Source organism: Gallinula chloropus (assembly GCF_964237585.1).
Source record: "Gallinula chloropus genome assembly, chromosome: 2".
Classification (NCBI taxonomy): domain Eukaryota; kingdom Metazoa; phylum Chordata; class Aves; order Gruiformes; family Rallidae; genus Gallinula; species Gallinula chloropus.
Window position 1 is genome coordinate 66,677,896 of NC_140086.1, and position 24,775 is coordinate 66,702,670.

Below are 24,775 nucleotides of genomic sequence, written 5' to 3' on the forward strand. Positions count from 1 at the left end.
CACTATTCCGTTAATTGTATAAGGAGGACAACAACTAAATGCCACAGGTCTTGGAGCTAAGGACCAGGAACCTAAACACAGGCCTAGCTTTATGGGACTCCTCAAAGCTTTCTCTAGTATCAAAGCAATTGAAAAGAGCTCTGGAGATGACATCAAGACAGTCACTGCAATAACACTTTTAGTGAGTTTAACTCCTATTTAACATGAAGTAATTTAGGTTTTGACATTTACAGAAAGGGTTGTCTCAAATTCTCTTTAGCTATATTGACTACAGTTAACGTTTAGAAATGTGTGTGATGGAAGCACTCACGCATTCATTCATCCAGGGAATAGTAATATGATGTCTAAGTAGCTTGTCTGACCTGGACTAAAAAAGATGCATCTAGTAAAAATTGTTCACAATAAACTTATAACATCTTCAATGGTATCTTAAATATCATAAAAGTATGATTATTATTATAACATTTCCAATAATCATTAGAGTTTGATTAATTCTGTATTGTCTAGCAAAAAGAAAGAAAATATCTTCATTAAGTAAGTTCTTCACAAAGTGATGAAATACTGATTAAAACAAATTTAAAATCTTAACTCGCAAAAGGAGCTCATGGTTACAGTACTGTTTGATTAGATTGAGGAAAGAACAGGAAAAGGAGATTCTGGATAAGAACCCAGTGTTTCTAAAATCCACAAGAACTCATCACTGAAAGGACTGCCTGGGACAACCAAACAGTTGATACATAGATTGAAAAAATCCACACATGGGAAGTCCCTTCATATGCTGCAGGCTGTAAAATACTTTCCAGAACCAAAATTTGTACCTGTAATAAAATATTAAAGACCACTGCTATAATGTTCCAAAGAAAGAGAGCTTAAAAGGGAGAGAATTTGAAAGCATCATCATTATCTTGCTATCCTGTAATGGCTGGGATCTGTTAAATTGAAATTCTAGGAAGCTTACCACAGGTAAAGCCTACCTCATGCGAAGTTCTACACTTTTTCTGATTCCTATTAACAAGATCATACAGACCATTCTTTACAATGATCGGTTTCTTCATGTTGTTGGGTTTTCTTTATCCCCTGTGTCATCTACAACTTTCAGAAGTTTATACTTTGTTCTCCTCAAAGTAATGAATTAATATATTGAAAAGAGTTGGTCCCTGGGCTATTCCTTTTAAAAAAAGAAAAGTCACTGTCATCTTCTCTACCCTGAGAAATATCTTTATAATACTATTTGCTGCAGTCTTCCCACTGGCTGTGTTCCTGAACTGCCCTAGAACCCCCTGTACCCATCCTACCATCTCTGTTCCACCCAGCTCCTGCAGGGCACTGCACCAGACAACTTAGAGGACAACTAAACATTGCAATTAACTGTAGCTATTCTAAGAAATCAATTATCTTACCATCTCTGCCATAATCTTTCTTTGATAAAAAATTAAGCTGTGATTTCTCTTTCCTGTCCTCTGTTTCCCTGATTATTCTTTCCTTTAAGACGTTTCTATTCCTGCATCTATGCAGCCGTGTCTGCGGTCTGCTTTTGGACTCTCTGGGGACAAGGTCCAGGATCATCAGAGAACTCCTGTGACCCCCTTGAGGAACTTGGGGGTGACTGCTGCTGTCAGGCAAGGATGAAAAAAGGGGAGCCATGCCAGTGTGGGCTCAAGGAAGCTGTAGTAACTCCTAACTAGCACAATTATACACCCTTGACCCAATGTGCCTGAAGCCTTTGTTGCAGCTGCCTTCTAATTGCAGGTAGTCAAAAATTGGTGCTCAGGAGAGACCTGTGTAAGAGCCAGACTGTTGTGGTTTTGTGTGGTAAGGTTCCAGGGGGGAAGGGGGCGCTGCAGGGGTGGCTTCTACAAGAAACATCTGGAAGCTTTCCCTGGGCCTGACAGAGAAAATACCAGCTGGGCTGGGGGAAGAGCTGAAGCCCCCACAGAAAAAGGACTCATGTTGGAGAGACTCATGAAGGGCTGTCTCCTGTGGGTGGCACCCAACGCTGGCACAGGGGAAGGGTATGAGGAAGGAAAACCATTCATGAGGAACTGACCGAAACCCCCCACTTCCTCATTCCCTACCCCTTGAAGATTATTTGTCAATAACCCTCAAATAATCATGGCAACTTGGAGAAGTGCCTGAAGACTGGAGGAGAGAAAATGTCAATGCAGTCAGCCTTGCATCGATCCCTAGGGAGGTGATGGAGCATGTTGTCTACAAAGACTTCAGGAAGGCTTCTGACATTGTACCATAAAATCTTCAAAAAGAAGCTAATGTAGTTTGGGCTGGACAAGCAGCGAGTGAGGTAAACTGAAAACTAGCTGAATGGCTGGGCTCAGAGGGTGGGGATTAATGGCTGCAGAGTCTCCAGCTGTGAAGATACTAAAGGGCTGTCTGGATATGGTCCTGGACAATTATCTCTGGGTGTCCCTGGCTAAGCAGGGTGTTTGGACCAGATGGCCTCCAGAGGTCCCTGCCAACCTCAACCATTCTAGAATTCAGTGAAGTCCTAAAACACTACAAACATTACTGATGTCCTGCCAATAGTTACCCCAAACAGATATTGGACATCTTCAGATAAAGCTAACTCAGATTTAAAGTCCTACCTTGTGCTTTAGAGTAATAGGCTAGTTTTCAGAATGTTGCTATAATCTATAGGTATGTCTAAACTGGCTTAGAAAATGATGGTTTCCTGGGACTTGGAATTAGATTTGTGATGTCAATTTAAAGTTGGTCTTGCTGCAAGACTAAGGCACGATATTTGGAAAGTGGAACTGTCTGGTTGATGTGACCTTCGTTTCTAAAAGTTTTTATACAGATCAGTAGCTCAAACTGTTTTACTGACCTGCAACAAAATTGATTGTTGTTCATTTGGAATATTTTTTCCAAATTATGGAAGTGTTTAAAAACTGATTTTCATGTACACCATTGGCCTACTGACAGTCACCAGGAGCAAAGGAACTCAGAATATAATATGCCAGTGGCAAATAAAATTTCGTAAGAAAAAGGGGTGGTAATGAGGAATGTCATTAAACTCACCAGGTCACATTTCTCAAAGACACTTTCTCACTCAAATAAAAGACATAATTTAATAACGTAGGACACTTCTCACCTATAAATGACCCCTCTACTCTACAGCTGGATGTGTACAGACCATTTCCTATGAAGAGGGACAACCCTAGGCTAAGGTTCAATCTTTCTGCTTTTCCCCACTTCTGATATCGTAATCCTATGACCTCCTTATATTCTCAAGACATCTAAATATTTAGCAGGACCCAGAAGAGCCATGCTAAATCTAGTATAGCAATATTGTACAAAACCTCTACAAGTCCCGTTGTAACTTTAACAACAACTTATTTTTGCAAAGACCAAAGAAAATTCATCACCAAAAAACTCTTTCCTAGCAAGCAAAAATGCCTAGATACGCTGTGTGCCTCACTCTCGCTCTTGGAGGTGAACAAACTTCTCAAAGCCAAAAAATAAAGTATTCACACTGGCTTTCACACATGCACCACACAACACCTTCACTCTGTACTTTGAGTGATGTCCAGTAAGTTTCCATGAACAGAAAAGTTCCCCCTTTCCCAAAGGACATGAGAACTGCAAGAAAAGTAATAACCACAGAGCCTGAGTCACCCTGCCAGTGGAAGATCAGCTTTGGACAGAAGAGCTGATTCATGACCTGTGGAACGACTGCTAAGATCAGGTGCAAAAGAGAAGGAAGAAACTTGTGGGGGAGGACTGCCCCTTTCATCATCAGCCTGCACTTAAAGAGGAGTAAATAAAACATGAAACTGCACTGGAAGTCATATTATATGCAGATCAATCTGTCTGCTCCAGACAAACGAACAAAGACCAGCCAGATGCTAACAGCTTAGGTTCTTATTTCTCTAGGACACTGCCTGTCTGAGCCATATGCTACAGAATGGTCCACATCACTGATTCACTCAAGATCCTCAGTGAAACACTGATAATCAAAGGATGAATAGCATTGTACTAATGACAGGGCAGATAAATGTTTTGGGGATGAATGAGAGCATGTGAAAAAAATCTTAGAAGAGTAGTGCTAATCCTCATATTGGACTTCCTTTCTTTCCGAGAGAGTAAACTAGCAACACGAAGAGAAGGCAGAATAGTGACCATGTAACACTATGTATATTCTCATACATTTCTAGATTTGAAGTCCAAGGGGGATTGACTGCAATGTCCTTTCTTAAAGCCTTTTCTCTCGCCCTGCAAATGTTCCACTCTCCTCACAGGGCAGGTGAGGTCTTACAACCTGCTGAAACTCAAACCTTAATCATCACAAAACCATCTAAAAGCACAAACAAAGACAGAAAATATGGTATAAATTTGGTTTGGACACAACCAGAATAGTACAGAAATAATAAAAATTCTTAGGAAAAGATCAGTTTAAAAGAAAAATCCCAGTAAATATATGTATCCGTGAACAGACAATAGCCCTGAACAAAACACACAAGAACACTTAAAAATTACTCTCATATACTGAGCTAATTCTTGCTTTAATAATTTATAATGAAAGTGACAGGAGATGGACATTTTTTTAATCAAACTTAAGAAATGACCCCAGTCCTGCATGTGCTAACTTTAAGCAGTTGCTCAACTGCAATGTTTGTGGATTACCTTTCATAGGGAATGGATTCTGTTAAATTTCCACACTCTTCCGGGAACATTCATCACTCCAAAAGACATTCCATGACTTTTCCAGAAATTCATTTTAACCTCATAGCAATCAAGACCCTGAATTTTGATCAATTGTTTCGAAAATGATTATTTCGGTGAAGTGATCTGATTTGGACAATATCACATTTTCCTACTACTCATCTTCATCATGTGCACAACTGTGCCCACTTTTAAATTTTATCACTACACCATCGATTTTAATTTGAAAATATCCTGCAATTGCCTGATGAATGGAAGATAATTAGATACCCAATCAAAACTATTGTGTGTGGGGAATGCTTACAAGTTAAATCACTGTTTAGAATCAAATTTCATCCTTGTATTATCATTTTCTAAAAAACAAGAACCAAAGCATAGCAAAACCCAAAACAGAACTAGGACAATGCTGTGGTATAAGCAATAAAATTTCAATGTGCAATGCTAACATCTGTTACAACCAGCATTGTCTTGGAACATTCTTTCAATATAATCTAAATGGGAATATTTTTCTTTGAGTCTGATTAGTCTGGGTTTCAGATAAAGTGATTTTTAGATCAGATCAATTAGGAAACTCTTAACTGTATGGAGTTTCTCAGCCACAAGGTATAAAAAGGTTTAGAAGGTACTGATCATTACACCCTTTTATCTTGTGTAGCAAATACCAACCTATCAAGAATGCACAATATGAGGTTTAAACATGAAGGAACGGTGAGTCGTTCTCTAAAAAATTTTTAAGTTTGATTTGGTTTTGTTCAAGACACCTGATGTTTGACAAAGACTCATTCAGTTCATGGGAACCTTGGGGCCTCTCAGGGTAGTAGTGGAGTATGAATCAGTGCAAGACAGCACAACCAAATAATACCACTGAAGAGGTCTAATTCACAGAGATGATGTTCTAACCTCTTTTGGTTTGGGAAGCTAAAAAAAAAAAAGTATTAGGGAACAAAAAAAAAATTCCTAGCATGATGTTTGCACAAAAGGCCAACAGGCACTTCTGTATGCCCTTCAGAAAATTCCAGTGACCACCTATATTTAATATGCCTAAACATCTTCCTTTCAGATTCTGAAGTTTCTTACTGAAAGAAATATCTCTTTCATTTTAAACTACTGCAGGAATTCTTCCCCCATAAACCACTTAAAAACCAGCGAAGGTACAGTTTCCCATTTATATGGAAAGTAACCTGTGATATTAGCAGAGGTCACTTTCAAAGGCTGCCCTTTGGTGAGGACCTTAATGTATCAACTTGAGTTACAGGAACAAATTACAAGACAGCACAGGGGAACTCATTGTTCCTTGCAATCTCAGAACTCAAAGTAAGTTTTTCCTAAGACTTTGCTGTAGAAATCAGGCAAAAACTGGGAGTAGGGTGATATGAAGGAAGATCTCAGGGACACATATGCCCGTACTTCTGTTTTACAAGGCAATTTAAAAACCACAAGGAGAACAGAATCTCCAATATTTCTGTTTGGTGAATTCACTGCAATTCTGACTGGGAAAAGAGGTTCAGGGCTTCTTGAGACCAGGAACCTAAAATATATTGCAAAGAAAAAAGCCAAACAAGCAAAGCCTCATTTCTTCATGACATGTGCAGTTGGATTAATAGAGACCTCCTTTTGCTAGCATTTGTACATCAGTAGCTGACAGCTTTCAGGGTATACATCTAAACTTGATGAAAATTTGTTGTCTTTTTTTTTTTAAGCCAGTGGGGGGAAAAATGTTTAAGAAAAGCTCGTTTGATACAGTATATATTTCAACAAATGTTTGAAGAATAGTCAAGGCCATATCAAGGTATCTCAAGCATCCTCATGGAGATAAGGTATTTCCTCCACAGGCAATAACTACCCAGTAACAATGAAAAAATAACAACCTTTTTCCTAAAAAATTTCATATTAATATTCCAAAGAAGGCCTAAAACCTTAAGTTGTTACCAGTCAGCTTCATAAATACTATTGAATATCAAAGCAGAAGCTATCTCTTTATTTTGTCCTGACTGTAGCAACCAGTGTTAGAATAAGACTGCTCCTTCCCCAAAAAACTGTTAGGCACATGGAGATGGGAGAAACTCCTGGGTGGAACCAGGGAAGGAAAGACATAGCAGAGAGAGATCTTTTCATTTCCTCTAGGGACAAAAATATGAACCAGTAAAAGGAACCTGAAAGGCTTTGTGGAAAGAATGAAATTATGCCAAAAACAAACAAAAAAGATGTACAGGAGGAAAACAAGACACCGTGTAAAAAAATAAGAAACATTAGAAAGAGATAGTTTGGAAAGTTCTACAGTTAAACAATGACATTCATAATGTTTTCTTGCTCTTGTTCTCTCCATGCTTTTTCCCATATTTTTCTTTAACTGCCTTCTGTGCCTCACATGTTTTATCTTCTGCCTCTCTACTACTTTTTTGCTCTCAAAGTCAAAGGTACATGGCTCCTTCTAGGATTAAATCACTGGGTACTATTCACAAATTCCAACTCAAACATTGACATTATCTGGTAAATTTGATGCTTCCAAGGTCATCCTTGGAGAAAAAGTAGTATTTTTCTTGCTGCCCTAAAACCTCTTAGCAACCGGGAAGGAAAGTGGCAATTTCTGTTCTCCTGTCTTTCCTTAGAAGCCAAGCCTGAGAAGTCAGAGTGTAACCATGCCTTGAAGTCTGCACAATGTATACCTACTCCCATCAAAAACTGGTGTCTCAAGCTTGTTTCCTGGCTGAAATTTGAAAGGTCACCAGATACTTCTTTTTCCATGTCTAACCCCTCCCAGCCCCTCAATAACTCTCTCACTGTATCTACTTATCCAGTGAATTCTTATCAGAACTGGCCACTAACACAGAACCTAGTTTGTAGACTCCAAAGGGATGGAGCAAGGCTACAATAACTTCTGGATTACTAAGGCTTCTATTCTACTTGCTCTACAGCAGTAGACAAGTACTACTTTGTTTTACTAGCTTCTTTCCTTTGGAACAATTTTCTTTTTTTCCAGTATTGTGTTTTCTTTGAATGAGAACTCAAACTTATAGATATCAAATGTTTTCAATTTATGTAAAATGGACCCTGAACACCTGCTGGTTTTTGAAGTAGATGTCAGTGTACAAAATGCAGCAAGATCCTAAGCATGTTAACAATGACATGCAAAAAAATGCTATTTTGTCCACTTACAAGGGTTGTTTCTCTTGAGTACTTGTCACCAATGTATTTTTTAGGTTATTAAAATCAATGAAGATTGTAACAGCCACAAGAGGAGATATTTTATCTTTTATTTTTCATATTGTTAATCTATCTCATTAGCCAACTGCACACTTTTCATTTCTTCTTTTTGAAATGCCACCTACACCAATAAAATTACATTAGGAGTTCTCACTGTTTCCAGGAAGAAGCAGAGAAATCACAAAAGGAGATGACTGTTAAGAAGTACAGAAAAACAGAGGGTCGCTTGAGACGATGGGAATTTAACATGTTTTCAAAACAATCCCAGACACGCTACTCAGTGGGAGAGAAATATATATTATAAAATATTTAGAGATATCATGAATATGCCACCAAATGTGACGTTCAAATGCAGTTTCACTGAATTTTAACATGACAGGGGAGGAAAAAGGAATGATTGAAGCCAGTCTAGAGGATGTGTCCTACCACGAAACAGGGAAGCCAAAATCCCTCCTGGTGTCCATGTGCAATAAAGTGTCCATTCACTTTGAAACATACTATGATCCAAATAATGCGTATAAATAAAATGAGAAATACACAGTCAGCAGCAGCAGAATACTGAATTAAGCAAACTAGAATTACTGGCTAGCAAATACATCTCCTGGAGAGAGTCCAGAGAAGGGCTACAAAGATGATTAAGGGCCTCGAGCATCTCTCCTACGAGGAAAGGCTGAGTGAGCTGGGACTGTTCAGCCTTGAGAAAAGAAGACTAAGGGGGGACCTTATTAATGTTTATAAATATCTTTAGTATGGGATGCAGGGGGAAATGGCCAGCCCCTTTTCAGTGGTCTGTGGGGACAGGACAAGGGGCAATGGCTGCAAGTTATAGCACAGGAAGTTCCGCACCAACATGAGGAAGAACTTTTTCCCAGTGAGGGTGACAGAGCCCTGGCACAGGCTGCCCAGGGGGGTGGTGGAGTCTCCTTCTCTGGAGATATTCAAGACCCGTCTGGATGCCTACCTGTGCAATATGAGATAAGGAGCTGCTTTGACAGGGCGGTTGGACCTGATGATCTCTCGAGGTCCCTTCCAATCCCTAAGATTCTATGATTCTATGATCTTTAGCTGAAAACCAGTACATCATTACACATTTTTCTGTTTCATGGTCCTACTCCAAAGCCTTTACATGTTCTACAACACTGGTGGCTCCCAACAGCATTCAGTTATGAATAATTAAGGGTGAAATCATTCTTATGACTCTTCCCACTGAAACATGAAACAGAGCAAAGGCAGACCACAGGAATATCATTTGGTTTGCCTAATTCAAAGTTCAATTTCAGCCAGGTAGGGCTAGACAGGAGCAAAGTTGGAGGCACCGATTGCTGCATAATCTCCAATAGGGTGAAAGCTCACCTGGGAGTCGGAAGGAGGACGTGATCAGGGCTTTTCTGGGATCTATTTATACAACAGCTGTGATTCTTCAGGGGCTATAAACATTAAAGCTAGCCTTGCTTTGAGCAGCAAGTTGGGCCAGACAACCTACTGAGGTCTCTTCCAACCTACATTATCCTATGATTATATGCCACAGCAAATGCTTAAAGCTGAAAATCCTGGAAATATTTTGTAACCTCATTTATAAACCTTTGCCATAGAATTATTAACTTTTGAAACAGAATCTTATCCCAGAGGATTAGAACAGGGCAGCAATTCACAAAATCTAGGACAGAGAAGCACAATGAGTATGAATTTGCCCTAGTTAAGTAACAGAACTGATAATGTTTGTATATTACCTCTATAATAAGACAACTTTTTCAGTTTAAACATTAATCCAACAGAAGGCACATTTCTGGTTGTACAAACAGACCCGTGTAGCTTACAAATGATACTAACTGTGAGCTGTGCTATCAGCAACCACAGAATTCAGGTTACTTGATAAGTCACAAGCCTTGGGATCCAAGCAATGTCAAGAAAGGGAGCCTCAAGCCATGCTAGCAGTATCAGGTATATAGATATTGCCCATGTGCCTCAAGAACTGAAAACCTGCTGGCATAAGCTTCTCTGCTCTCTCCCTACATTTCTCTATCTATGTCAGCTGAAGAAGTTAACATTTCTTTATAAGAAAGAGAAGTTTCTCCACCAAATAAAAGGACATAGGTAATGATGCAAAGTCTCTGCAGTAAGGGTTCACACAGGAGCAACAGATCCTGTGTAATTTTGGCCTCCAGACATAAACTGGAGTAAGATTGATAGGGCCAGGTAAATTAACAAACGGGTTTTTGACTTTCAGGGCAGCTAACTTCTGGACAAGTTAAGTGAGCTTTAACTATCAGGATATAAGATCATAGTACAAATTGCAACGAGACAGAAGGAGACGGTGATCCAGTAAAGAAAAACCGGATCGCTCCAAAACAAAAGAAGTTAGATGGTGGCTGAAGGGATGTAGTTAGGAGTTCTTATTGACTAAACTATATGTGTATGAAGCCTTCTCTAAGAAGGCAATATCTATTCCTGCATGAGTGTAGGTGGAAGGACGACTGGAGGAAATTAAGATATATATACATATATATATACATATATATACAAATTGTTATAGATTTTTTAAAAAATAAAAATTGTCAAATTGATACAGTCATTCTGGGAGATGGAAAAACAGGAGAGAGCATTGCTATCTCTTGCTGCTAAGAGTAAACCCACCGGAGTTACTACACAGGTTTCTGTAAAGACCTCATTAATTTAGTTTTGCTTATTTTATTTTATATGAGAGTAAACAGAGATAACATTAAGTTACATATGGTTTAGTGGCTTGTAATACATTTTCAGCATAGAAAAGAAGAATCACATCCTAAACTCAATGGGATTTTACAACAAAGCAATAAGTTCTAGATGCTATTCAACAATTCTGTCACTTTCAAAAAATGTTAGGAAAATTAATAGTTTAAACATTACTTGGATACTTTTTCCTGATGTTCCTTGAGAAGGAAAACTATAGTTTCAGTGGATGTATAGGCTTATAGCAGCACTCAGAGGTCACTAACAGGCCTTAAGGGCCCTCCTCTGGGACCTCCACCCACACCTTTCCTCTTGTGTCTTCAGTCTCCATCATGGATCTGACCAGCAATCACTAGATCCAACGCTGACCTGCAGATTGGCTTTCCAGCTCAGCCCTGGACCTGCATCACCGCCATGGACTTACTTAATGGTCTGTACCCTTGGCTGAGCCTGGCCTCCACTTCTGGGCCTGCCCTATTCCCTCACATGGGTCATGGGCTCCCCTCACAGCTCCCAGACAGCAAGTTAATTATTTTCTCCAGTTTTTTTCTATGCTTTCAATATCTGCATAGGGAAGGCAGAAACTCTGTACAGAGCTGGAAAAGGAAGGATGGAGGTCTAACAATTTCAGGCCGAGGACTCAACATTCTCTATAGAAATCACCTGAATTCAAGGAAGTTTTAACTGGATCTTGAATTACCTGAAGGCTTTGATGAATCAGACTAAATTGAGTTTGCAGTCTGACACAGAAAGTTGTTGGTTACCCTTCAAGAGTAGTGGAAATACTTTGAAGTGCAGCACTAGCAAAGCCTTGAAAGCTGCAGTTTTAACATTTGTTAAGTGACTCATACAGACATGAAGTCCATCTCTCTGTTCCAAAGGAAGACTCAGAATCCCTGTGTTGGTTTTTTTAGTCTTATCTTAACAAACCCTACACGATGAAGGTTCAACAACCTACTCAGTCTAATCAGTTGTTTTCCACTTCTCATCTGTCTCATAAAAAATGTTTCTAAATTACTGAACCCTTTTTTAAATCTATCTGATCTACTTTGTTCTTGAAGATGATACCAGACCTGATGTTCCAACTTACATCTAAAGAGCATTAAGCAGTGTTGAAGTATACTCTGTATGTCTTAAGTGTCAATACTGTGTTACATCGGGGTGCTGAAATGAGAGTTGTTTGAACTGCTTTACAATTATATATTCTCGACAAATCCATTTTGGTCATTGCTAAGCATCTTTTTATCTTCTGGGTCGTTCCAAAAAGTTTATCTGCATAAGCAGCTTTCCAGGAATTAAGTCTAGCCTGACTTGTCTGTAATTCTTTGGGTCTTTATGTGTTTTTTGGAAAGACAAACACAAGGTTTCTTCCCTCCCCCTATAATTCACTTACTTTTTATTCTTTAATTCTCAACATTTATAAGGGAAGGCTCTAAGATTTCTTAAGTACTCCATAGTGAATTCATTGTGCTGAACATTTTGAAAAGATCCGAATCATCTAAGCAGACTCTAACCTGTTCTTAAACCGTCTTCACTAGCTTTAATTATGCTAGTCTTCAGAACACAGTCAGCCTTTTTTTTAATGAATGCTGAGGAAGGAAAAAAACACCCCAACCACGAAACTGTTATGCCTCTTATTAATTTCATTTGTCTGCCAATTAATGGGCCAACTCTTTCCGTTGTCTTGCTCTGATTACTTACAGGATGTTTTCTTTTAACTACTATACTGTTAACACCATACTTAAGGCACATGGCCCATACTTTACTGTAATTTCTGTGACCAAAACATTGCTCAGGGTAAGATTCAGAAGGTTTGGAGGGCGCATAGTACCTGATCTTATCAATTCTGGGTCTTCAGTAATGTCTGTCTCAGTCAGCTCCTTCAACACTTTCAGTCATGGCCTTAGCAGATTTTACCTCTCAGTGATGAGACTGATGCTTATAATAAATTAGACCACTCTGGTGGTTCAGACCCAGGCAGTGGCTGAGCACCACACACTGCTCACTCACCCCTCCCTCTGAGGAGAAACAGTCCTCAGAAACAGAAAAGTCCTGTGGCTTGGGATAAGGACAGTTACTGAAACAGTACAACGAAAGGGGAACGACAAGAGAGCCCAGGACAGCATACACACACCTGGTGGTAGCAGGGAGGAGAACTTTACCAACCCAGTGAGGTGGTAACACAGAGCACTGCACTGATGCAAGAACCGACCAGACACCTGACTGCACTCGGACTGTCCCAGAGCCTTGCAGACCTGCCTTTCCCCAACCAGCCCCTTTTATGGGGGGTTGATGTCACACGGTGTGGAGAACAGCCCAGGCCAGCTCAGCTCATCTGTGCTGGCTGCTTGGGGAAGTTAGCTCTGTCCTGGCCAGAACCAGGACAACCACAAAATAACACAATGGAATTAGATTTGGTCTCTCTTTTATGTGAACCAATGTCAGGATACAAGTGTTTTTCTGTGGACAAGTCAAAGAGTATAAAGGCACCTTCGCTAGAAAAAAAAAAAAAAAATAGTGGTTATTTTGGTGAAAAAAAAGATTCAAGGGAAACCATGGGCAGCTTTTACTATAGACAGTCAAATAAACCCCAGACAGGAAATAGGTTTATTCACTACAGCAAATGTGACTAAGCAAGACAAAGTCAAACAAGACTGAAACAGTAGGTCTGTTTATATTTACTTAACTGCTACTAAAGGAGGAACTAGCTCCTTGGCCGTCTGATAGTGGTAGCTCTCTTAGTGTACCAGAAAGTATGCAAATCTTACCTCAGAGAACCTTTGTACATCCTGTGTTAAAGTTCCGACTCTCTTCCACTGATAATATTTGAGTAACTTCAATATTGCTGGATTCACTGCATTATCAGATGGCACTGTCCGGAAGAAATATGGGTATTTTTTCTTATCAGCCAACTCTGGGGTTGTTGCTGCAAATGAGAGCTGAAAAAAATCAAACAACAACAAAAAATAAATTGAAGTCATTTTAAGTTATCTAGAAGCCAGAAGAAAAACAAAAAGACACAAACCACCTCTTTGCAGTCATGTAGGAAACTTTCATCATACAGCTTAGAAGTTCTAATAGCACCATTTACTCATTTACTTTTAAAGTGATTTTTAAAGTATTTTACTCCTATAAACTGCCTGCTACAAATTAAGCTAGGGAATCTTCAAAGTCAGTGGTATACAAACCTTCATTTGAGATCATGCATCTTATGCACAGAACAGAGCAAGAAGCTCTAAGGAAGTAAATCCCTGTGATGAATTCCCCATCAAATTCCTTTTGCATTCTCTTCATAAAAATTTAGAATTGTTCCAAGGGGCCCTCTCAAAGTGCTATGTATCTGAATTACAGGGTGAACCTCCAGTAGCACCTCTTCCTATCTTCAGGTAATAGAAAAAGTACCAGAAACAGAGAGAATGATTATGGCAGCCAAGACTGCAGCTCAGAAGTTTCCCTGGCTCCCAGTTTCTTCCACTGAAGCAGTCCCCTGTGATCTGTGTTATCAAAGAGGACTCAGTGGTTAATTCTATGCATCTGAAACCACCAGAATTTGTATGTGGTTTGAGAATGCTTACAATGAGAGAAGAAAAAAAACCTATTAACAAAGCAACAAAAAAAATCAGAAAACACTGAATTCTTCCATCCAAGTTGAATTCTATTCTGTATTGTTGTGAATGATTTTTCAAACACAGTTAAAAGAAAATACCTGCATATTAATTTTCTTAAAATGCTCCAAATACAATGAATCTTGTGGTTACTTCCTATAGTATCTTTTATGCTGGTGGGAATGTGTTTCTCAAGCTGTTTTTTCAGTCAGGCATAGTAGTTGAGGATTTTTTAAAGTATCAATTTAATGCAAATTGGTTTGACTATTGAAAAATTATCTTCCTAATACAGTTACTTTTAGTCTTTCAAACGCAATAAACAGTCAGGGAGTGTAGGTGAATTCAAGCCTATAGGTATCTACAACCACGGTATTAAGTCTACACTTTCTTCAATCAACCACTCAGTATATTTGCACTAGAAACTCTTTTTGGCATTCAGAACAGACAATTTTAATCTGAGATTAAGTTTCTCTTCACGTTTATAAAAATCTAGGTTTATGCTGGCAGAGACATCATTCAATTTCAATTTTAGACTCTGTTTAGAACTGTTCACAGGGGCATGTAGCAACAGGATGAAGGGTTGCTAGAAAAGGGGAGATTTAGGTTGGATATTAGGAAAAAAGTCTTCAATATGAGGCTGGTAGATCACTAGAACAGGTTGCCCAGAGAGGTGGTGGAGGCCCCATCCCTGGAGACACTCAAGGTCAGGCTTGATGCTTTGCTTTGAGCAGCCTGATCTAATGAAGATGTCCCTGCTTACCGCAGGAGGGTTTGGACTAGATGACCTTTAAAGATCCTTACCAACCTAACACATTCTGTGATTCTATATTGCATCGTTACAACCTCCTAAGCCTGAACATGGTTTATTTTCCTTAAACACGTCGAAATCCAAACAACTTGAAGTGTGTACAGCTGAAGAGTTTACACTATCATTTAAAAACAGATTTTTTTGTCTCTTCACTAGTCATTAGCTAGAGAGGACTTTTAAGACCTACTGCCACACAAGTCTTGAAATAAAATATTTTTAATATAGTAACTGCTCTTTTATATATTTTATTTTAAAAATAAATTATAAGGTACTGTGATATCATAGTCTTGATTTTGAAAAACAATATTCTTTGCCTTTCCTTAGCAAGGAGCTGTTTTTAAGGGAAAGAAAGAATAAAGGTCTTCCAGGTATTCCTAGCCAGCTTTTCTGTCTAGCCTTGTAATGTGGAACATCACGCATCTGCTGCACAATGAAAATGGAAATAAGGATCTTTATCCCTCACTGAAAAAGAGAGAAATTTGAATTTAGAAATCAAGGATTAAGAGGAATGCATCTCAGCATCATATCTGCTTGCAGCCTGGTGACTGCAAAGGACTTGCTTTTCAAGTTATTATGGTTTTGGATCGAATGTAATTTGATTGATCCTTAAGAAAAAGAAGCAAAGAGCCACACTAAAGTAACAGAAGCAACAAGGAACAATGGCAAGGTTCACCTAACTCAGGTCCACGGAGTAAATGGTAAGTTTTTCTGATCAAAAGTATAAAAAGCTGTAGTAATGAGGAGTTTCTATAGCTGAGCATTTTGTCTGCACACACCAAAGAACCACAACAGTGTTAATACGCTCAAAATCATTAAAGATGGGAGCCAGTATGAAAGGAATTAGTGTAAAAGGACTTTCAAGTACACCATCTAATGTTGATTTATCTCTGCACCATCTAGCTTACTGAAATGTTCTTCCTGTCATACACCCCACAGACCACATAGGAGCAAAAGCACAGCTAACCGGCAAGGTCCACAAAGAGCAACTGCAAGCCTCTATTTCAGATGAATCCCACTGAAGTCAGTACCAAAACTGCACCAACTTCCTCAGAACCCAGATTTCAAGCCTGTGATATGAGTACCTGGAAATCAGATTTAGAATCATAGAATCACAGAATATCCTCAGGTGGAAGGGACCCATAAGGACCATCAAGTCCAACTCCTGGATCCACACAGGGCCAGCCAAGTCAGAGCACGGGACTGAGTCCAGCGTCCAGACGTTTCTTGAACTCAGTCAAGCTCAGTGCTGTGACCACCTCCTTGGTGAGCCTATTCCAGTACCCAATCACCCTCTCAGCAAAGAACTTCTTAATACCCAACCTAGCCCCCCCCCCCCCCCCCCCCCCATTGCAGCTTCATGCTGTTCCCTTGGGTTCTATCACTGGCCACCAAAAAGAGGTGGTCAGCACCTGCCCCTTTGCTCCCCCTCATCAGGAAGTCATACGCTGCGATGAGATCTCCCCTCAACCACTTCTTCTCCAGGCTGTACAAACTAAGGGACTTCAGCCTCTCCTCATAAGACTTCCCCTCCAGACCCTTCCCATCCTCTCTGCCCTCCTCTGGACACTCTCCAATATTTTTGTGTCCCTCCTGTACTGTGGTGCCCAAAACTGCATCCAGTACTCAAGGTGAGGCTGCACCAGTGCAGTGCAGAGTGGGACAATCACTTCCCTGGACTGGCTAGCAATGCAAATTTAGTTAGTGAGATTTAACTACATCATTGTACCTGTAATTTGCATTACACCTAGACTCACATCTGTCAGAGTGCAGATTCTACCTGTTTTAAAAAATAAATAAATAACATACAGCTGGCTCAAGAGTGAGCCGAGCAGCAGTGCTTCATTGCTAGCAATGGAGGAACAGAGCAGGACCACAGCTAATAGCTTTATCTTACCCACTGAGTAGAATGAAATAAATAACAGTTCTGGAATGGGGCCAAAGCAAAAGAATTCAAGAAATGGTGCAAAAGAGAAAAAAAAAAAAAAAACATTAAAACGAAACTGATAGCACTACGTGTGTAAAAGAGTTTCTTACGATAAAGAGTTCTGAAGCTATAAAATGTAAGACTTTTTTTCACTTTATATATATATTACTCAAAATTGAAAAAGCCAGTGAGAAGCATTTTACTTTCAAATTAAAAAAACAAAACAAAACAGCCCAACCAAACACTATCCCACAGAATTCAGGGAAATTTATTTGGCTTCATGCTGAGAATGAAAGTAGAATTTTATAATAGAGAGGAAAGAAGAGATGAGAAGAGGTCATGTTATGCAATTATTATGAAAAATACTTCAGCCTAAATATGAGAAATGACCAGGTGAAGGAATTTGAACTGGTGTGCTTTGCCAAAAATCTGAAAAGTACAGAGAAGAATTTTATTAGGGTGGTTATAGCGTCAGATATATGTTTTAATCAAATTTTCATCAGAAAGACTGTGATTTTTCAAACAGAAAAATTCTAATTTTGTTGAAAATCCACATGGTTTCATGGAATGGTTCTGATCACCACCAGATAGAGTGAGATTTTAAAATATAGTGCTAAAACAAAGTGGAGAAAGAAACAATTCTGCAGAAGCAGAGTAAACGCTAGCTCTATAACCCTTTATTAAGCTGAAACAACCTGTGGCAGATTAAAGAACATCAATCTAAAATGCTTTCAAGTTAAAGCAAGCATCTTCCCATTTTAGGGTAGTAACAGTATGCTCCCTTTAGAAAAAGTCGGTACAGGAGGAGGAATGGTAAGATGCATCTAGCTCTGGCATGATTCATTCAAGAAACTGGGATGCAACGCTAATGAAATCAATGGAAAAGGTTTGGATGTGTGTAAGACTGGATGAATATTCACAGATTCACAGAACTGTAGGGGTTGGAAGGGACCTTGAAAGATCATCTAGTCCAACGTCCCCTGCCAAAGCAGGTTCCCTAGGACAGATCACACAGGTAGGCGTCCAGATGGGTCTTGAATATCTCCAGAGAAGGAGACTCCACAACCCCCCTGGGCAGCCTGTGCCAGGGCTCTGTCACCCTCACTGGGAAAAAGTTCTTCCACATATTCGTGTGGAACTTCCTGTGTTCCAACTTGAGGCCATTGCCCCTTGTCCTGTCCCCACAGACCACTGCAAAGAGGCTGGCCATTTCACTTCAGGTATTTATAAACATTGATCAGATCCCCTCTCAGTCTTCTTTTCTCCTGGCTGAACAGCCCCAGTACATTCAGCCTTTCCTCATATTGGAGTAGTAAAGCAAAATCAGAAAAAGAAACACTCTGTACAGTGTACATGTTCTATATAGAAGTACAGAGATCAGAAGGGGGAAGGCTGAAGGCACTCTGCAGTTCCAAAACCTGCAAAGGGAAGGGAAGCTGCCAGAAATGGCTGGTGTTCTTCTATTGTTTGGTTTATTTATCACCTCTAGTAAGCATTATGTCTAGATATGGTCACTGTAATAATATGCATAAGTCTGGGAGAAATAAAAGTGCAGAACTATACCTGGGGTAAGCAGTCACTCTCATCTAAGGCAACAGGACTATTTAGGAGTCACATTTATTTAAAAGAACTGTGTTAGTTAAAGTAAATAAATAACCTAAACCCTTAGCAAAGCTGTCATAAGTCCATAAAGTCAGTAGGGTACCAAACCACACTCCCCTCATAAAGCAAAGAGTGGCCCATGGAGTGTCCAAAGGATCAGAATCATCTCCCACCACAAACTCCCCAGCAGCTTCAAGGGGGCTCCTGACATCTGGCAGGTGGTCCCTGAGCATTTGGATTTGTCATTCCCAAATTGAGAATGAGGTTTTACTCTCACCACCTGCCTCTCCAAAGTACACTGTGAAACACAGGTACATGATGTGTGTGTGCAGTATTGTACACTGGAGGGAAAAAAAGAAAAAAGAAAAAATAAAAACAGCCTTAGGTAACAGGGTAATCTCCCTTTAATAAAATGTCACCTGCAGAGACAACTGATTCATGTTGGCAAATGGGGAAAATTAGCTTATTGAGCACCGGAGAGATTAGCTTAATTTTCCTTGGTTTCTGCACTGTGTCATGTACAAGAGTTTTATTAATGATCCCTGGAGAATTAAACCCATCCCCATTGCTGTAAAACTAGTCTTGATGGAGAGGTTTTCATATATGGCAGACATCACCTGCATTTCCTGTACCTTTTCTAGACAGCTACATTATGCTGAAAAATCGACATTGAGAAACGGGATATAAACTGCTGATGCAATCAATCGGTGATACCATTTATTATCATCATAAATAAAGATTGCATGTCATGTATACTTAGACAAGAAGAAGTATTGCCTATAAAAAAAAAAAAAAAAAAGAAAATGCAAACTGTTACTTCCAAAAAAGAAGGCAGAATGTCTGAAAGCTCCATAGGAAATACTCTACAGTACCAGCCTGCACGTACAGAATCATGTCACAGGAAAATAACAAGGAGGAGACTTGGGAAGATGATAATTTACAGCAACGTGTACTTGTGACACCACACACCATTCCTTTGTGTGCCTGGCCAAGAGCTCTAAGGCTTTGACAAGCCTATGCCGACAATAATAATACTCAAGTGTAGGCATGTGGTGACTAGATGGTCCCAGGAGCTAGAAGGACCAGAATGGAAACTAATGAATAATGAAGAGTTAAAAGATTTTTCTGCTGCAACTCTTAAGACAGCATTAGATGATGTCATGTAATGAGTGAAGCAATACGTTCTTAATCCAGAGACAGAGAATAGATCAAATCGTAACAATGAAATTGCATTTATAATTGAACATTATTGAAGTTTTGCAATAAATACTGAAAGATACCAAATATAAAGATTTAGGTTTAATGTTAATTTACTATTTAAAGATTAGCAATAACCTTACTATACAAGCCAACTTGCCCAGATGTGCAGTCAAACTATTGCTGAACATGATTTTCCTGCTAGTCAAGTTATGAATAAATTTTAATATAACAACAGTACTTGGAATAAGAAAATAGTGATATATAATCATGAATAATATTCAAAAGAACCTTGAGAAAAGGTAATATGAAGGCACGTAAAGTAAAAAAAAAAGTGATATATTAAGCTGTTCTTTCCCATCCTAATGCACAAAATGCATCATCAAATCAACTTTGATGGTTGATTTAGAGAAAAGGCATGTGGAAATAACATTGCAAAGATGGTCACAAACACCCATATATTTGGAAAATGCTCCAACACAAGAAACTAAATGCTGCAATTTCACTGACAGAGGCATTGCCTAGATCTTCAAAGCATGTAAAAGCAACACATGGTAATAAAGATCAAGAAAGCAAGATAATGTTTCTCGCTGATTTGCCTGCACAGCTGCTGGTGGTATGAGTGTCTGTATCCAGACGGGGAAGGGGCTGGATCTGAACCAGACCTAGGAATCAAAAGCGCCAATCTTCCCTGCTAGCCATACTCTAAACTTGATCCCCAGATAGTATGGGTGATATACTAGCAGAAGTTGAAAGAAAGAAGGGGGACTGAAGAAGGAAGTAATAACAAGAAATCATGCTTTTCCAGCAGTGGTAAATCAGCCACACGTTAACAATACTCTTAAGTATTTACTTGCATGAAAGAACTGGAGACTCCATCATACATTCAGAAAATTTTAGGGGATTGGACAAACTTCAGTGCTGTAACAAATGAAACTAATGATCATTCAAAAACTCTGTGTGGGCTTTCATTATGGCAGCAGCAAGAGCAAAATAGATGCCTGGGAGAGTATCTATGACGGCTCACTAGCTGGTAAATAGGCAGAATTGCCTCATCCCAGCGAGAACATAAAAATACACATTGCATTAAACGCACTGGACAGGAATGGATGTCATGGACAAACATCCCTTTCATCATCCATAACACATTACCCGTCTGATTAGAGACTGTTCCTTTTATAATCAGGTGTTTTGCCAAATACTCCTGCCCAATATCATCCACCGTTACCTTCATTAATTCTGTGTCTGAAATTGCTTCCACTGACTGCCTTCTGGCACCTGGGACTTTCCAGAAAAAGCACTTGCAGCTGGTCTCAAGGTTGGAAGGCACCCGCCTCCATGCTGATGGCATTCCAGTGAATTAATCCAATCACAGTAAGATTGATATTCAGCTGCATGCTGCTCTGGAGACATTTCAGGAAGCAATTCTAGTTACTGAATGAATGGATATTTTTGAGGATAGAAACTGGTTTAGTCAAAATGAAATCCAGATGAGAAGTGCTTCAGCTGGAAGATGTGTGCCTGTAAGCTCAGCAGAAAGGAGCATTCAGTCCTGGTTGCTTCCCACCTGGGTCTGACCTACTCCCAGCACAATCCTGCAGGAACTGCAGATGTCTGAATGCAAGACAGAGTGCAGACCAGGAGATAAAGTTTGGTCTTCTGGTGTCAAAATTCACTACTACCATAATGTCTGTGGTTTATGGTGAAGAACAGAGATTGAATTGATCCTCAGCTGAAGGGAGTTTTGCTTTCAGGTAACGGAGAGGATAAACACTAGCTGCAAACTATAGTAAATCTGCTAAAAAACAAAAAATGAGGAAAACAACCTAGACAGTCAGCATTACTGCCTCACCCTCACCTGTTTCTAGGGCTGGAAGATTAAAACTTCCACCCACCTTTTCACACCACCCTGAGTCTACATTTAAAAATAAGTTAAAGGAATTCCTAGAACATTGCAGGGAACAGAAAACAGGAAAGTGTGTTATTGGTGTTCAGAACAGAACTAAGTTATAGATCAAATCTAAGTCCAACTAATGGGACCCATTGTAAATTCTAATAAAAACTGACTAACAAACCCAATACATTCACATCGCTTCCAAGACATGCCAAGGAAGTGTATCATGGAGTTATGGACTGTCCTTCAATTCAGTGGTTAAGAGTGCAACCAGTCAAGCTGATAAAGACTGTGATTTATGCCTTTCAGTAGGTAGCCAGCTGAATATGAGGCATAATCATCACAAGCATATTACCACATCTAGAAGTAAAAATTCAGCATTAGGCTTGACTTGATTCTATCTTTATCCATGGAAAATAAACAACTGCTGTTCCGTTTTCATTGCATATTTCTTTTGACCAATTGGTTGAAAAGTTCTATTACAGTTGAAGTTACAGTTGATCTAAAAAAAAACAAACCCAACCTTCAAAAAAACCCAAACTGACAAAAACTAGGGATAAATCTGGCAATCATTAATTTTTTTTCAGCTCTCTAGAAAATATTTTCAGATCTATACCAGGCCAAATCATTTACACCTATCACAGGTGTTTTGCTTACAGCTAGAAGTTGGAATTAAATGGCAGATCTATGGAAGTTTTGACAAAGTTTGGTTTTCTTTCCAAAATGAATAAAAGACAATCTTTTGAGCATTTTCATAAATGGAACTGCATTGTCAGAGAGGGTTGTATGTCTTTGTCTGTCACAGTTGCTTAGCATTTGGCTACTGGCCTGGATTATACCAGAATTCAGCTTCAACTGCCTCATCTGCTTCATTATTCATCCCAAATCAATCAGTCTTCTACACTCGTACTCTCGTTACCCAGCTACCCTCTCTTGTCTATAACAGACTACCCTCAAAATTTAGTGAAAACCAACAACATCATACCATATTTCACCTTTGATAAAACAGGCTATATTGCCATAATCTATTATTTTTTTTCCTTTCCAGATCTATTCACACAGTGTGTTCCTGGCTGGGTGCCCAAAACTATTATCATTCTATTAGTATTTGTTTGTCAGACTTCATCCAGCTAACACATGTTAAAACTACAGCTGTTCTGTCTACATTTGGGTTTTAAATATGTTTTACTAATCCCCCCACACACACCTCAATAATATAAAGGACGGAAAAACTTCCCCAATGCAAACACACCTTAGCTGTGTAACATGGGGCATCTTGTTCCCATGAGCACATCAGCCCCACACTCTGTTTATAATGGGAGGAAGGACCATTGGTGAGATTTAAGATGAGAATTTCCCAGTTCATTTGTGGTATGGACACCCTAATACAGTCCCAATTCTGTCTTTTCGGGTATTTATTTCTTTTGCTGCAAGTATGGCATCTGAAGAAATAAAGCACACTGTGTTAACTCAGGATTTACTGAAATGTGCTTTTTGCACAGCCCTAAGTCATGAATTAGTGGTTTGTTTATTTCTTCATCGTCATGTTTCAAACCTAAGCAAGAAATCCCCAGTTTTTGGAGCCAAACCAGATGACATTCTCACGATGCAATGTACTGATACATAAAGAAGCTGTTTACATGGAGTTGAGCAGCTCAGAGATGCCTTATCAGGTCCTGGGACCAATACTCTGGCACTAATTCTGCACTCTGTCTGGGCTAATTTGTCTTTTCCTTCAGCTCTGTAACTTTTCTGGTACCTCAGCACTGCGTGCTGCCGTCACACAAGGAGTGTTTAGAGAGTAGTCCAGCAGCATTTCCTTGGAACTGCACCTTCTCTAATAATGGATAAAGAAGGATTATGTTACAGAAATCAAGGGTTTGCTGGAGGGAAGATGATGAAATTAAAACTGATAAAAAATCAGGGAACTTCCTTCGCCAACAGACGTTGCCAGCAAATTAAGAACTGCTTGCCCAGCAGCAAAGGCAACTTGGGTCACACTGCTACTAAAAACCTTCAGCAGAAATGCCAATCACAATTATTGTTATATTTGCCATTAAAATGTCAAATATGTTGTTGACCCGCCTCAAAGAACCCAGACCACACATACTTCATGGCTTTTCTTCATCTGCAGTCAATAGTGATTTTAAGAAGATGCTCTAGATAGAAAGCTACACGTACAAAACCTTTCCATAACATATGCAACTAGGAAACGTTCACACGGATATACCCAGACAATGTAAATCACAAAGCTATTTGTCTGCATAAAAGCTGTATTCTGTGGTTTCTAATTTATAGGATTCGCTGTAGAAAAATCTTAGGACGCATTATGATCTATTTTTAGAAAATAAAATAAAGTAAGGAAAAAAAAGGCAATCAGCCTTGGTCAGAGTCAAGTTACACAACCAAAATCCCATCTCCAATGTCTCAAGGAAGCAGAAGACAGCACAGGCCTTTCCCCTTGGTGCCGGTGCCCCCAGGACATCAGTTAATTGTTGCCTGAATAATCCTCAATGTGTTTTTCTCAATACCTATGCCTTGCAGGTCACTTCAGCAGTTACTATTAACTTAATAAGTGTTTCTTTATGTCTGCATTTGATTTTAAGTACAGTACTTGCCCCTGGTCTTTGAATGCATGCTGGGTAGAAAGCATTACCATTATCTACACCATTTAAGATTGCGCACACTTCAATTAGATCTCTCAACCATTCTTCTTTAGTTGCTGCCATCATCTTCGTTCCTGCAGGCTGAAAGCTGAATGTTTTCTCTAGACCTTGTTATCTTTTTTTTGTCACTTACTCCATAAAACTGTTCACTACAATCCTATCTATTTCTGAAAGCAGCCCTTATCAATCTGCTCCTTTTACAGTATTTTCCATAACTCACCATCCATCCAGGTGAGACAAAAGCTGAAATCACTCCGCGTATCCATGGGTAGTACAAAACCCAATCTAGCCTCTAATTTTTCACATGCAAGGAGTATCTGTGTGCTTGACCTCTGGCACAGAGCCAGGAAAGTGCTTAAGAATATAGTTTAATTTTAAATATTTCAAGAGGTATATTGATCCGAGAGAAGGAATTCCTACACGAAAACTCAGTACGTGCATTAGAGTTTGGTAGCGCTTATTAGTTTTGGAAGGCTCATTTAAATATCA

At 39.3% G+C, this 24,775-nt stretch overlaps 1 protein-coding gene across 1 annotated transcript in view; it reads right to left on the minus strand.

Annotated features, from left to right (window-relative positions):
• The window catches only part of GABBR2 (gamma-aminobutyric acid type B receptor subunit 2), a gene marked incomplete at both ends in the record, with an annotated part of 476,157 nt that overhangs the window by 276,459 nt on the left and 174,923 nt on the right, over positions 1-24,775 (minus strand). The window contains one exon of the mRNA XM_084260450.1: positions 13,359-13,529. Within this exon, the coding sequence (XP_084116576.1) occupies positions 13,359-13,529 (171 nt within the window). The remainder of the gene's footprint in view (positions 1-13,358; positions 13,530-24,775) is intronic.